Here is a 17036-nt window from a genome sequence, read left to right as displayed (position 1 = left end):
AGATAATTCTCTCTCTCTCTCTCTCTCTCTCTCTCTCTCTCTCTCTCTCTCTCTCTCTCTCTCTTATTACATGTACAAAAAATCATATTTCATGAATATAATTTTCACATTCTTAAGAAAACAAACTAATGGTGTAAAACCAGTATGATTAGTGAAAGAAACCAGATTAAAAGAAATATGCTAATGTACGTTTCTTTGCTGACGAGTAACCATCCTTTGGAAGAACTAAGAATACAAGGAATATCAAAGAGAAATACAAGAAATTGAAAAAAATTCTAGCTCTTGAGGCATGAGCGTTAACGATCGAACCCAATGGGGTTCGACGTTTAATAAAGAAACTCCTGAAAGGCGGTTGTATACAGTGGGTAAGTGGTCGAGAGCTATATTCGAATGGATTTAGGTACAAAAAACCATAGTGGGGTAAGCATCAGATATATATATATATATATATATATATATATATATATATATATATATATATATATATATATATATATATATATATTTGTGTGTGTATTATGTATATATATATATATCTCTGTGTGTGCACGTATGTGTGTGTTGTACGTGTATATGTACAATAAATGCTTATATATATATATATATATATATATATATATATATATATATATATATATATATATATATATATATGTTTGTGTGTGTGTGCCTGCTTGTATGTAAGTGCGTGTAGGTGTATACGTACAATAAAAGAGCAAAGAATTCGAGAAGTTAAGAGGGCATTGTGGGTATTACAATTACACACACACACACACACACATATATATATATATATATATATATATATATATATATATATATATATATATACATATATATACATATATGTGTATATAATACATATATAGTATATAAATTCAAATATGTCCCCATTTACATACATACCCATGGACCCATACACGTGATTTTTTTTCTTATCATATGCATACATCAGTATGCGCATACTTGATTTCTTAAACCGAAGAAGTGTCACGTCTGTCTTCATCAGCGGCGCGATGGGAGCAGATAAAGAGATTATTTAATTCAAGCCTTGTGACACTATGTTTTCTTTATAATATATTTACGTCCTGACGATTTAGGTGTGGAGGCGGATGGATACAGATGAGATAATGCGTCGGAGACGAACCGTTGCTGAAAACTCTATGAATAATAAATTAGGTCAAGTGGGCGAGAGCGCACGCTCTTGCTATTTTTATTTTGGTGTATCTTATATATATATATATATATATATATATATATATATATATATATATATATATATATATTCGTATATATATAATGTGTATATATACGCACAAAAGCCTTCATCTGCAAATGTTGGTGCATTCGTAGACAAATGAATGTGCCGGTAATTATATGGAATGAGAAAGGAGATTTGAAAGCGGACACCAGTAAGGTCGTAAGAGTGCAAACGTGCTTGCTAATGTCCATGTTGGTAGTCAGTAGCCAGGTACATGAATACCAGTTTTTGTCGATTAAATAAATACCAAGAAAGCACTCTACTATAAGCCTTTGATTTCTTAACACTATTTCAACATTAACGTCGGTCATTGTACTCTCCTGTGTAACTTGTACAAGATCAATTGCGTAATATTCAAGAGAGAGGTATGTGGAGGTATTTACTTTTTTTTTTTATTATTCTGACATATTACTTACAATTATTATTATATTGTTGGTATAATTTTCTCTCTCTCTCTCTTAATCAGTGGCAAGATCTCGGGATCCTTTGCTGTCTCTGTATGGTAGAGTGATCTCATAATATGTAACGAGATTTACGAGCAAGGCTCAAACCACCACTTTTGCTTGATGTACTGCGTGCCCTTGTCATATTCTCTCTCTCTCTCTCTCTCTCTCTCTCTCTCTCTCTCTCTCTCTCTCTCTCTCTCTCTCTCTCTCTCCTTTTCTTTATTGTCCCTACATCTCTCCAAACATTCACTTGCTCACCATCTGTTTAGTGAACCTCCCTGGCTCTCTGCATGTCTCTACCTACTTGGCAACAACCAGTTGAAAACTTAGGTTTAGTTATGCATTTGTGCAGACAAAATATCCTAGATTTTTAGTCAGCTGATAAAGGAGGTTGATGGTGGTCACAATGAACTATATTTTCCATGGAGGTAAATCTTAATTAATCTGACAAATTAAGGCTCATCCATTTCTCCCTATTCAAATGGCTTGTTTTTAACTTGTCACAATTTTAAAAAAAAATTTCCATTTAAATATCTAACCTTCAAGTAGAGTGAGTTTTAACAGCTTGTCAACCTCATCATCTCTTGTAGTAAATAGAACTTACTTTTACAATTTCATCTGTAATTGATATCATTACATCTTGACCAGTTTCATATGTCATTTTCAGGATTACATTTTGATGAATTCAGAATTCGTCTGTTAGTAAGTTTCAAATGATTATCTCTGGATTCTAGTTTTCTATTTATGATCAGAATTTATAATAAAGCTCTTCTGGCAAGCGTAACATTGTTCTCTGCTAACAATCAGTGACCTTGATTTAAAGGTAATTTGTATCCTTAATTATTTAAAGAATTCTTTATTCTAAAATTGTTTTCATCTGGTATTTGAAATCAATACCGCTTCAGTTTACTCAAAATTCCATCTTAGAATTCAAATCATTGCTTCTGTTGGTATTGAATTTTCATTTAATGCATTAGCTTTGTATTTTGCCTAAGAGAATAATGTTTTCTAACCAAGACTCTTAAATTGTTCTCAGTAATATATTATTATTTTGAAGTTTTCATCTGCAAAGTCAGAAAATTCTTATAAATGTATGGATAAATAAACAAAAGAAGGTAAATGCAATAAAATGAAAATTAAACAGAGTCAGCTGAATGGAATAAGCTCAGTGCGTGAGAAATTAATCATTTCAGATAACAATAACAATTTTGACAGCGTATACAATCTGATAGTGATAGTTTTTTGTTGTAGTATAGTCGTTGTTGATGTATTATCGGTAGAGATAGCTTAGAACTGTACCAGTTACTGTGAAACTTTGATGATTAATAAAGACAAAGTTTTTGTGAAATATGAGCATTTATATATCAAAAGTACATCAGTGATTACGAAATAATTTTTTTTTATTTCATTCAAATACTATTTCTCCTACTTATTTATTCATCACATTTATGCAAGATGGCCCAAACAAATTATCACGCAAAATCGTATTATGAACTCGCCTTAAATAAGACGCCTCCTTCCTTTACGACAACGAGCCCACAGCCGTGCAGACAGATATCTGTTTTTCATATTTTTCTCCGAAATAAAAGAAGGAATCCTATTTTCCTCGATGTGCAACATTTGCAACAGCATCCATGAGACTCTTTTTTTAAGGAGGAGGAGGAGGAGGAGGAGGAGGAGGCAGAAGAGGAGGAGGGAGGGAAAAGAGCTGCATGTTTCGGAGCTAAGGAATTGCCCTTCGCCGTTGACACTTTTGGAATATTCTGGCCAGCGTGTGTCCTCCTTGGAAGCCGCGGTGCGCTGCCAGAGGTATAATAAGGCCCATAATGTATACCTCGTTTTATCTGCCTTATCAAGAGGTTGCAATATTTTCTTCCCTAGGACGAGAATGCAGCGGATGTCGTTTCTTATATTGCTTTCATACGTTTTCTTTCTTGACCCCTCCCCCTCCCCCCAGTTCTCCGCTCCTCTTTCGTTCTCCTTTCATTTAATTCTGGTCTGGGTCTCATGCTGTTCTTTTTATTTTCTTTTCTTTTTTTTTACATAGTGGATGTGATGTTCTAGATAAGTTGGTCTTCTCTAAAGGAGTAAAACATTTTTGTGTGTTGAACTCAGGTGTTTGGTTTAGCTCTTGAATTCATTTCAAAGGATATTTTAACGGCTTATTGAAACTTTAGACGTTGTTTCCCCAGGATGAAAATGTCCTATAATTTGATAATTTTTTTTTTTTTTTTACTTTAGTTTGAGTGCTGAATACTGCCATTTATGCTGTTCTCGTGTAATACAGCAGTAGTTACTGCAACAGCAACAGCTGTTGCCGGTTGTAGGAATATATCATTACAAAAGCCATAATAATAAAAAAATTATTGATAATTAAAATTCAGTTCGTGCAAGATACTGATGACGGGATATATATATATATATATATATATATATATATATATATATATATATATATATATATATATATATATATATATATATATATATATATATATATATATATTTGTGGGGACATGGAGGAGAAATCCATAAATGACATTGAAATATGACGAAACATTTGCACTCTCTCTGAAAAACCATTTAACTCAAGGAACGTATTCAACGGTCTCTGAAAACGTACTGCTATTATTATAACATTATCCGTTGGTGGTGCAATTAAGGTTCTTGTTATCACTGATAGCTATGAGATTTGCTGTCAGTAATCTCCCGTAAGCATAAGGTAACGGTAACACTTATGGTCGACAATGTGTATCCGCGCTTGAAATTATTGGTGATTTTTGACAGAAAACAGCTTCTGTTTGACTGCGTGCCGAGATTTATTTACCACTCCAAACATTTATTTTCTTTGGAAGTTATCATTAGGATGTAATTTTTACTGAACTCCCATAAAAATTATTTTTACACTTTTTTCAGATTTATTTAAGCCATTAAATTATTCATTTCACAAGTTCAGTTTCTGGTAAATTTAATTTATTATTTATGATTATTTTCATTCTCCAAAATTTTCGTATGATTCTGGCATTCGTGTGAATGGATGTATTTACTTATTTTATATTTTATATTTTATATTTTATATTTTATATTTTATATTTTATATTTTTTTTATATTATATGCATAATTAGTTTCAAAAAAAAATGACGATACACTTTCGGAGCTGATTAAAGTTAATGCTGCAACATGAATTTCTCCCAGTAGGGAAGTAGTGCCATCAGCGCACCTTAAGTGGTGCACTGTAAGCATTACCAAAGGTTGTTAGGAGCGTCACTTCGGCACCTAGCTAAACCCACTTTTAAGTTTTTTTACTTGACCTCGGCTCCCATTTCATTTTTCCCATCTTGTTGTCCATCCACTCTAACTCCCTCATTTCACTTTCTTAGGTAATGAATGGCCGAAAGTGCCCTAGTGATTGGGTTTATAACCTAATTTTCATAAACCATATTAAATCAAATAAGAAGTTGACACGGAAATCAGTCTCTAGACAATTTTTCCTTCCGGGTCTTGCATGTTCTTGAATCAAACAAGAATTTTTAACTGAAATCAAACTGCATAAAACGATTCCTTGCGAGTCTCACATATACTTGAATCAAACAAGAATTTGTAGCTGTAATCAGCCGACATAAAACGGTTCCTTTCGGGTCCTACATATACTCAAATCAAACAAGAATTTGTAAATGAAATCAGCCTCTATAAAATAACTCCTTCTGGGTCTTACATATTCTCGAATCAAATTTTTAACTGAAATCAACCTGCATAAAAATTCCTTCCTAGTCTTTAAATCTCAATCAAACAAGAATTTGTAACTGAAATCAACCTCATAAAACGATTCCTTCTGGGTCTTACATATATTCAAATCAAACAACAATTTGTAAATTAAATCAACCTGCATAAAACGATTCCTTCCTAGTCTTGCATACTCTCAGATCAAACAAGAACTTGTAAATGAAATCAACCTCTATAAAACGATTCCTTCTGGGTCTTACATATACTCAAATCAAACAAGAACTTGTAAATTAAGTCAGCCTCTATAAAACAATTCCTTCTGGGTCTTACATATACTCAAATCAAACAAGAATTTGTAAATTAAGTCTCCCTACATAAAACGATTCCTTCTGGGTCTTACATATACTCAAATCGAACAAGAATTTGTAGCTAAAATCAACCCACATGAAACAATCTCTTCTGTGCCTCACTTTCACCGAAATGATTCCATGTTTTTTTCTTGTCTTTTCAGCATAAAGCCTCAGCCAAAGGACGGACAGACAAAGAGCAACCCTTCGAAGAGGCACCGAGAGCGCCTCAATGCCGAGTTGGACACGCTAGCGAGCCTCTTGCCCTTCGAACAGAACATTCTGTCCAAGTTAGACAGACTCTCCATACTGAGGCTCTCCGTCTCCTACCTCAGGACAAAGAGTTATTTTCAAGGTAAGGCTACGATGGGTTGGCCCTCTCTCTCTCTCTCTCTCTCTCTCTCTCTCTCTCTCTCTCTCGCTGTTGTCAAGGTAAGGCTGCGATTGGTTGATACCATTCCTCTCTCTCTCTCTTTCAAGGTAAGGCTGCGATGGGTTGATCCTCTCTCTCTCTCTCTCTCTCTCTCTCTCTCTCTAGATACTCTTCGCTAGGTAAGGTTACGATAGGTTGATCCCTTCCCCCCCCTCTCTCTCTCTCTCTCTCTCTCTCTCTCTCTCTCTCTCTCTCTCTCTCTCGCTATTTTCAAGGTAAGACTGCGATTGGTTGATACCATTCTTCTCTCTCTCTCTCTCTCTCTCTCTCTCTCTCTCTCTCTCTCTCTCTCTCTAGATATTTTCAAGGTAAGGCTGCGATGGGTTGATCCTCCCTCCTCTCTCTCTCTCTCTCTCTCTCTCTCTCTCTCTCTCTCTCTTCTGTTTTCAAGGTAAGACTGCGATTGGTTGATACCGTTCCTCTCTCTCTCTCTCTCTCTCTCTCTCTCTCTCTCTCTCTCTCTCTCTCTCTCTCTCTCTCTCTCAAGGTAAGGCTGCGGTGGATTGATCCTCCTCTATCTCTCTCTCTCTCTCTCTCTCTCTCTCTCTCTCTCTCTCTCTCTCTCTCTCGCTAGATACTTTCAGGGTAAGGCTACGATAGGTTGATCCCCCTCTCTCTCTCTCTCTCTCTCTCTCTCTCTCTCTCTCTCTCTCTCTCTCTCTCTCTCTCTCTCTCTCTCGCTATTTTCAAGGTAAGGCTGTGATTGGTTGATACCTCTCTCTCTCTCTCTCTCTCTCTCTCTCTCTCTCTCTCTCTCTCTCTCTCTCTCTCTCTCTCTCTCTACTCTGTTGCCAGCGTTGTTTAAATTGACTTTTCGTTAAGCACTATCTTTACTAGATATTCTATGAAGAGAAAACACGAAAATCGTTTCTTTGCAATCTTGAATACATTCAGAATATTTAATTTATTTTCCTTTATTATTTACTGTCATTTTTATCGACATTTTGGTACCAGTATTCAATACAGAAGACTTTGTGTGTACGTGTGTATACATACAAAACACACACACATATATATATGTATGTGCATGTGTTTATTATATATATGTATGTATATATGCACATATATATGTATATATACACATATATAAATTATATATATATATATATATATATATTATATATATATATATATATATATATATATATATATATATATATATATATATATATAGATAGATATACACAAATGGAATGACGATCGAAAGAAAACTAAGCCCTAAATAAAGTTTTCTTTATTTTACCAGGAAAGCAAACCCAAAATTATCATCATCAACACTCGATCGACTTTCGACTCAGTTCAAGCCATTACGCGTAATAAGTGTGGCTCTAATGTAGTCTCCGGACGGTCGGCCATTTTATGGGAACCCCTCACATATCTCTCCTCTTTCCCCTCATCCTTCAAAACTCCCCTCTTTTATATTCCTATAACGAGTGCATTTATTTTAAGACCCTGTCATTCGGAGAGGCGGGTCGCCCCTCCCGGGATCGAATCCGCCTCCTGCGGACGACGATTCGTTCGAGCGGGTTCGTTCCGAAGAAGCGACGGATTCGAAGCATCGCCCATAAATAAGACTGAATGTCCCTCGGCAAAGGCATCGAACGCCTTAACGGGGTCCGATGCTGGTGCTTCATCAACTTGGTTTCCGCTTCTATTGATTACCGCTACTACTATCCCAGGTCTGTGCCGTCGTCTACTGCCTACCTCCCTAAACCATTCTTCGCTGCCTCTCTCTCTCTCTCTCTCTCTCTCTCTCTCTCTCTCTCTCTCTCTCTCCTCTCCATCCGTTTGGTTCTTTTCTTCTTCACCTCTCTATCTCTCTCTCTCTCTCTCTCTCTCTCTCTCCATTCGTTTGGTTCTTTTCTTTTCTTCTTCTCTCTCTCTCTCTCTCTCTCTCTCTCTCTCTCTCTCTCTCTCTCTCTCTCCATCCGCTTGGTTTGTTTTTACTTATCCTTCTTTTTATTCTTTCCTTCCACGTCTCTCATTTCCCGTCCGGACCCCTCATCCCTCCTCAGTTTTTTTTTTCTCTTCCACTCCTTCTCTTCCATTCTAGACCCCTCTCGATTTGTGGAGGGGCAACTCTCTCTCTCTCTCTCTCTCTCTCTCTCTCTCTCTCTCTCTCTCTCTCTCTCTCTGTGATATCATCTGAGATTTATTGATTAATGTTTGACTCGGTGGTGAGATATGTGTGAAATCAAAAAGGGAGCCGAACAATAGCCTCTTCCTCATTTCACCGTCTCGTCTATTGACAACTCGGACAATTGTCTTTTGTTTGGCGCTGTTATTATTTTCGTTCTTTCTCCTTCCTTCTCTTCTCTCCCCCCCCCCCCCACTCTCTCTCTCTCTCTCTCTCTCTCTCTCTCTCTCTCTCTCTCTCTCCTAGTCGCACGCGCGAGCTCGCCTTCTTTTCCTCTTCCTCTCTTTCCCTCTTTCTTTCTGGGGGTTCTTTGTCGGTCCCCTCTCTCTCTCTCTCTCTCTCTCTCTCTCTCTCTCTCTCTCTCTCTCTCTCTCTCCCCTTCCTCACTGGGGGTCTTTGTTGCCATGGTTACCAATGGACGCTAACTTATTCAAGATCTCCGGATGGGAGTCTGGATTTTGTACCAAAAGAATCCTAAAATATTTTATACCGTTCCTTTATTCTATCGTACACGTCAGTGTTTGCAGTAAAAGACATTTCGTTGACCTTAGCTCATCTTCTTTAAATTTCACCGTAAAAAGGAGAGCAAGTTTTAAACCCTAGCCAGAGTCGCCATCCATTTTCGGAAGCAGCTTAGCTGACACCGCTGAAAGCGATCTTGAGGGGAAGCTTTTTCAACCAAATGAAATTCATTCGGAGGAACTCGAGAGATGCAAACACATCGCATAAAACAAATCCTCGTCTCAAGAAAACAAAGGAATAAGTTAACAGCGCGAAGAAACAAAAGGAAAGTGTAAGAGAAAAGAGGTTAATTAATTTCAGGAAATGTCATTGGCTGAGATTTCCGGAGGAGAATTGAGGACCCCGTGGTCGGGGGGACGATCCTCACAGCTCATTGGTGGATGTGGAGACAAAAACTCTCTTGCCATTGGTCGCCTCTCTGGGGATGCTCTTTCACTCCCCGCAGATATCACAATGAAAGATTTGGATGCAGATGTGATCATTGGCTATTACGACTGGCCAATGAGATTTGGAGAAAAATATAAACGGGTGGAATTTGGGTTTGATGCGCTGCATTAGGATGTTAATGGGAGTTGCTCTGAAGAATGTATGATGTGTAGTTGAAGAATTAGATAACATCATACGTAATATAAAGATGTGGACATGAGTATTGTATCTGTGATTATATACTGATTCACCAGTATTGCTCCTGTAATTAAATATGGATTCACCAGCACTGTTCCTGTAATTAAATACGGAATCACCAGTACTATTCCCGTAATTTTATACGGATTCACCAGCACTGTTCCTGTAACTGAATACGGATTCATCAGTACTGTTCCTATACAGTAATTAAATACGGATTCACCAGTACTGCTCCTGTAATTAAATACGGATTCACCAGTACTGTTCCTGTAATTAAATACGGATTCACCAGTACTATTCCCGTAATTTTATACGGATTCACCAGCACTGTTCCTGTAATTAAATACGGATGCACTAGTACTGTTCCTGTAATTTTATACGGATTCACCAGTACTGTTCCTGTAATTAAATATCCACCAGTACTGTTCCTGTAATTCAATACGGATTCACCAGTACTATTCCCGGCAATTTTGTAATTACTGTTTCTGTAAAATACGGATGCACCAGTACTGTTCCTGCAATTACGGATTCTGCGGGATTCACCAGCACTGTTCCTGTAGTCGAATACGGACTCATCAGTGCTGTTCCTATACAGTAATTAAATACGGATTCACCAACGTTGTTTCTGTAATTATGTACGGATTCACCAGCACTGTTCCTGTAATTAAATATGGATTCAGTAGTACTGTTCCTGCAATTAAATACGGATCCACCAGCGCTGTTCCTGTAATTAAATACAGATTCACCAGTATTGTTCCTGTAATTTTATGCGGATTTTCAAATACGAATTCATTAGTACTGTTCCTACATAGGAGTTAAATACGGATTCACCAACATTGTTCCTGTAATTATGTAAGGATTCGTTGCATCCAAAATCCAATCATCAAACATACCAAATTGCAGCCCCTAGCCTCAGAAGTTTTTATCTTATTTAAGGTTAAAGTTAGCCACGATCGTGCGTCTGGCAACGTTAAAGGACAGGCTACCACCGGGCCGTGGCTGTAAGTTTCATGGGCCGCGGCCCATACAGCATTATACCGAGACGACCGAAAGATAGATCTATTTTCGGTGGCATGATTATGCGCTGTGCAGAAAACTCGATTGCGCCGAAGAAACTTCGGCATATTTTTTACTTGTTGGTTATAGACTTTTATCATACCATAATAATAATATCAATATTAGAACTTCTGTTAAGACTGATTATATATATATATATATATATATATATATATATATATATATATATATATATATATATATATATATATATATAATTGCTCTTACACTGGCAGTGATGTAGCTACCATTCAGTTATTGCAGAGTTCAGATGTCGGCGACTTGACAGTGGTATTTGTTTGTAACTTTTACCCATGGTTCATCTCTCTCTCTCTCTCTCTCTCTCTCTCTCTCTCTCTCTCTCTCTCTCTCTCTCTCTCTCTCTTTCAGCAGTCACGTACGGAAAACTCGTAGTGCGTTTTCCTTTCAATCCAGTGCTTGATAAATGTTAGGATAGTTTCGATCCCTTACACACCTTTAACTGCAGAAACATATCCTGTGCGCGCGCGCGCGTGTGGCTCCTTTACTTAAATTTATATATTCCTTTTCATACATTTTTGTTAGCTGTTTAGCAACACGTAATGGGCTAAAATATGCATACATACATACTTATATATACGTATACATATATATACATATATATTATATATGTTTATTTATATATATACATATATATATATATATATATATATATATATATATATATATATATATATATATATATTTATTTATATATATATTTATATATATATATACATACATATATAAATATATATATATATATATATATATATATATATATATATATATATATATATATATATATATATATATATATATATATATATATATATATATATATATATATATATATATATATATATATATTAGAAAAATCTTTCCTTTAAAAGTCGATTTACGTGTGAACACTTCATTGTTACGAGTATGTTAGGTATATTCGACCGGATAAGTGTTTTTGCTTTACTTGAATGTAGATTCGACATAAAATGAGAAGGAAACACAAGCGTTGGTCTCAAGACTTATGCTCGTATCGACCAGTAACAAAAATTTGAAATGACAAGAGATGTATCACTGAGAGAATACTGAATGAAGATACTTATTCTAATAAATCTAAAAACACAGTTATTCTTGAAAACATGCAGACATGGCCGTCTTTCTTAGAATGAATACAAATAAAGAATAAAGCACAAAAATACGCCAGTGTAGGGCTATTGTTAGAAAATATGCAGATGTAAGAGTTATTCTCAGAAAGCGTCTGTAGCCTGAGGGGTCCTTCAGCCGAAATGAGACGTTTCCCTTGAAAACAAGATTCTTCGTAAAATCCCAGAGACTTGGGGTATGAGAACGACACAAAAAAATGAAAGAGTCCCTTCTTCCACCCTTTAGGACCTCGAAAATCGAACATTTCGGGAAGCAAAGCCAATTCGTTAACCTTGGATAACGACTCAAGAGTGTGGCGGAGGTTTGAGATCTGATTTTTAGAAATGTCTCTTAAGCATTCTTTCCGCAGTGGTTCGAGAACAGCAAGTATCCGCGTGCAGGAAGGCATCCCTTCCACCTTGCAGAATAAGACAACTCCTCCTCCTAAACAAGGCAATAAAGAACATGATGTGCCGTCGACGTTTCAAGTAAGTGAGTCATAAAGAACGCGTCCAGAGGTTGTCGTGGTGTCCTTCAAGTACCCTCTCTGTCTCCCTCGTTGTTTCTTCCTACTCTCCTTGTCCAGTTGTGGGCCAGATTAACTCAATTGTTGAGCGGCTGTGGGCCAATTGAGGCCATTCACATCAAGTTGGTTGCTACCAAAAGGCCGGCCACTACCACCGCCATGCTCCCTGATCCTGTCATTCCGTCTTATCTCAACCGCCATCCAACCCATGCTGATGAAAGTCCGTCTTATTCACCGACGTCGTCTTCCCAGGCATATATCTCTCAGAAGTAACTTTTAAGAACTCGTTTTTCTTTGTTCATTTTTGTGACTTTAGATTCCTAGGTAGGCTATATATCACTGACACATCGTAATCTATCTCTCCGTATTCGTGTTGTTCCTCCCATTAGAGGAGAAAAATTTTGATATAGCTTCCTTTCCTAGACTTCGATGAACAACTATTTTTGTTACTTTGCCACGGTACAGATCCATCCATCTTCCTTGCCCTTCTGGCTATGTGAAGATGTAGGAAGTTTTTTGCACACTAATTTCGTCCTCGATTCATTCAGTAGGCAATGCTTAGAGCAATGACGGCAGTCAGTTTTTTTCATAGCTTTTGTTTTGAAACGAGAAGAGACTTTTCTACCGAGTTATCAAGTCATCTTCATCAAATCATGTACAAAAGTATATACAATTATATTTTCCACACGGAAGCGCACACACAGCCACACACACACACATATATATATATATACTGTATATATATATATATATATATATATATATATATATATATATATATATATATATATATATTTTATATATATATATATATATATATATATATATAAATATATTATATATATTATATATATATATATATATATATATATATATATATATATATATATATGGAAATTAGTCTCAGGTTGGAAGGAAGGGGATTAAAAATAAAAATAAAAAAAGAGCGTGCGGTACTATCACCGGGAAAACAATAAACCCGTCTTTGTCAGTTGACGTTTATCTATTTGTCATTACTCACAGATAAAGGGATTGATAGGCTTCTATATTTGTCATTGGAAAACGTATTACCAACTGCCACCCCCAACAACCCCCAACAATAGCCCGCCACCACCAACATCTCCCCAACACATACCAATCTCAAGGTTCTCCCCTTCCCTCACCCCAACCCTCCAGTCCCTCTCCCTTCCTGTATCCCCCTTCTGTATCCTTCCCTATCCTTTTTTTTGTATCCCTTTCATTCGCCCACTACTATGAACTATTAAATCCGCCCCCCCGCCCCCTCCCCCCCGGGCCATCCTGCCCAAAGTCTTATCTTGATCACATGAGCCAGATGTATTGCAGCACATGCTTCGTAGCACGCACACACGCACGCACGCACTCTCTCTCTCTCTCTCTCTCTCTCTCTCTCTCTCTCTCTCTCTCTCTCTCTCTCTCCGCCCGTTTCACGATGTGTGTAACTGGTTTATTTGTACAGATGACTCCAAATTGTTTTTATTTTTATATCCGGTACGTTGCTAGTACAGAGTGCATTTGCGCGTACTTTATACATCAAATTGTTTCTGGCAAGTGCATTCGCACGAATCTGCTGCTCTTCTGAAAGTCTTTCTGCTTGACTGGTGCTTGTGCAAGCAGATTTTGCTTGTTCTTTTAGCGGGAGTTGGCGTCGAATGTGTTGTAATAATAATAATAATAATAATAATAATAATAATAATAATATTTATTATTATTATTATTATTATTATTATTATTATTATTATTATTATTATTATTATTATTATTATTATTATTATTATCTCTGTGAGTCAGTCTTTCCGTAAACGTTTCCATACTGTAGGATATTTGATTCATTATAAAATCGGTTGAAACTTGCGTCTGTAGGTTAATACTGGTTGAATTGAATCTTCAGTTAATATAACTTACTGCTACAAAATGAGAATGTTAACATTAAGTTACTACTAGAAAATGAGAATGTTAACATCAACTTACTACTAGAAAATAAGAATGTTAAGATTACCTTGCTACTAGAAAATGAGAATGTTAACATTCCCAGTCCAAGGTTTGTGGTTCGCGCCCTGTTTATGATCTAGAGAGTGATTTCGTTAATACGAGATTGTTCTCTTTGTAGCCTGAATAGGGTGTGAAGGCTTCTATTTGCGAGAAGGCCTGTGTGATGGACGAACGAGCTGTAAGGGTTATATAAACTGGAGACTGAGTTCTTTCAATTTGAGCGTCCGTTCGTTTCCTTTTTGATTTAGTACTGGTTGTTCTTATTGATTTCCCCATTTTTTAGTTTTCTGTAAAAGAAAGCTATTGTGCCGGCTTTGTCTGTCCGTCCGCACTTTATTCTGTCCGCACTTTTTTCTGTCCGCGCTTTTTCTATCCTCCCATAGATCTTAAAAATTACTGAGGCTAGAGGGCTGCAAATTTGTATGTTGGTCATCCACCCTCCAGTCTTCAAACACTCCAAATTGCAGCCCCCTAGCATCACTAGTCTTTTTTATTTTATTTAAGGTTAAACTTAGCCATAATCGTGCTTCTGGCAACTATAAAGGATAAGCCACCACCGGGCCGTGGTTCAAGTTTCATGGGCCGCGGCTCATATAGCACTAATACCGAAACCACCGAAAGTTAGATCCATTTTCGGTGGCCTTGATTATACGCTGTAGCGATTCTACAGAAAACTCGATTGAGCAGAAGAAACTCCAGCTATATATAAACGATATTAAACTGCTCGTTTTAACGGTCTTGGAATTAAAAGAAAATAATTATAGTTTTATGTGAAAGACTGAGGGAAAAGCAACTTATTCCCCTGATCTAAATTTAAAATAAAAAAAGGCCCAAGCAATGAAACACGAACCCTGCCGAAAGGATGAAGAACTGGAAAGGTACCTTACTACCTCAACCTAAAGAGCCTGAAAGGATAATATGGTGCTTAACATCAGAGTTAAGTTGGTTCAATCAGAAATCCAGGGAAAATTTACCCAGATTAGGACGAATCTTGTTTGCCAAAGGTCTGGATGTTCATTCAATGTCCAGACACTAAATCAAAATTAGGACACTTTTATCACTGGTTACTGTTTTCATTTGTGTCATTTAAGCGTGATTCATTTTTTTTTGGGGGGGCGGGGGAACAGAAAAGGTCCTACGCCCAGTTTCTGTTCGTTAGTTTCTTTACTCTGAAAATTACCAAAGAACGGTGACAAGTTATTTCCAAACAGTGGGAACCACTTAATAGAGCTTTAGGGAAGCAATAAAATAACAACAGGGAATCCGTACATGTCAAAAGAAAAAACAAAGAATAAAAACATTCCATTAGAGAATCGAAACAAAAAGAGCAAGTTAAATGCCGGAATGTATGGGGGATTGTGAATAATGATGATAATGATAATAACAGAGAGACGTGGATGTAAATACTTGTACAATTTTACCAACCCACACAATTTCTCACATCCTGTGGCTGGCTACTTGTAACTTTTAAACAATTAAATAATAGCTTGTTGTCCACAAAATACAAGTCACTGGTCATGTCGTAATTTCGACTGCTTTCGTGGGATCTCTCTCTCTCTCTCTCTCTCTCTCTCTCTCTCTCTCTCTCTCTCAGCCGAAGTTAATAACTGTCAATCTGAACACAAGGAAAATAATCTTAATTGCGAGTGTATTATCCTAATTAATGCATTATACAGCCTCATCAACAGCTTAGGTTCATTATAAGTTATGCAACATTTTATATTATTATCAGATAAACAACTGGGGTTTCGGATACGGAAAATATTGTTACAATTATATCATGAAAAATAAAACGTATTCATTTCACTGCGTAATGGTTGTTATAATAGAAAATAAGGCAATGAAAAGAAAATAAAAAATGCAGTATTAGCAATTTAAGTGAAAGAAGCTTAGAGAAAAGATATACGGATCTGTCACAAACTTAAAATGTTTCCCTCTAAATTTTCTGTCTGCCATTTTGGTGTTTCGTTATTATTTGATTTTTGTATTTATTCGTAACGTGTTTATTCATACATTCGGCCAGTGTCCTGGTCAACAACTTGGTGGGGGTCAGGATTAGAATTTACCAATAGAAAATATTTGTCTACCTCCAGGATAGTAAAAGGTACTGTACTATAATGCTTATGCTGAAAGTAACGTGACTGTACATTTGTATAGCGTTTTTATTTCTCTGAATATAATTAGTCCATGTTAATAAAGTTTCGTTAAAGAAAGGAATAATAACTGATACAAAATCCATTAATTATTTGAAGACCCTCCGGATTTATCGATGTTAATCCATCGCAATTTCTTACTCTGGTTGAATATAAAAAGCGCAATTATTTCACAGAGCAAATTGTGAAATCTCAAATAATAATAATAACTGTGATGATATTGGTATTACCCAGTCAACCATCCATCACAACTACGAGAATGCGTGAAAATATGCAAAAATAAAAAATAAAATAATAATAGAAAGGTCAGCGCAGGGACATTTCTCTCTAGAGGAAGGAGAAATTGTTTGTAACCGCCGGCAAACTACACAGGGGCAACAAACAAAGGATTCGTGTTGTCACTGTTAGAGCAAATAACATAATGCTAATCGCGGGATGGCGGCGTCATTGAGAGAGAGAGAGAGAGAGAGAGAGAGAGAGAGAGAGAGAGAGAGAGAGAGAGAGAGAGAGAGAGAGGTTACTATCCTTCCTCACCCTCAGTTGCTCAGTGCTTTAACAATATAAACGGTGGAAGTAATTGAAGCAGAAGGGGAAAAGAAGGGGGTGAGGGGAAGGGGGGAGGAAGGGAGAGGGATG

General features: G+C 36.6%; 1 protein-coding gene across 2 annotated transcripts in view; it reads left to right on the top strand.

Moving 5' to 3' along the window:
- ss (spineless) overlaps nt 1–17036 on the top strand; it is a 483824-nt gene that overhangs the window by 182835 nt on the left and 283953 nt on the right. For both annotated transcript variants that reach the window (XM_067126243.1, XM_067126244.1), the window contains exon 2: nt 5943–6133. In XM_067126243.1, coding sequence (XP_066982344.1) covers nt 5943–6133 — 191 coding nt within the window. The remainder of the gene's footprint in view (nt 1–5942; nt 6134–17036) is intronic.

The sequence above is a fragment of the Macrobrachium rosenbergii genome, chromosome 24 (genome assembly GCF_040412425.1).
Source record: "Macrobrachium rosenbergii isolate ZJJX-2024 chromosome 24, ASM4041242v1, whole genome shotgun sequence".
Classification (NCBI taxonomy): domain Eukaryota; kingdom Metazoa; phylum Arthropoda; class Malacostraca; order Decapoda; family Palaemonidae; genus Macrobrachium; species Macrobrachium rosenbergii.
The sequence above is the reverse complement of the archived record's forward strand: the minus strand, read 5'-3'. Positions and strand labels throughout refer to the sequence as shown.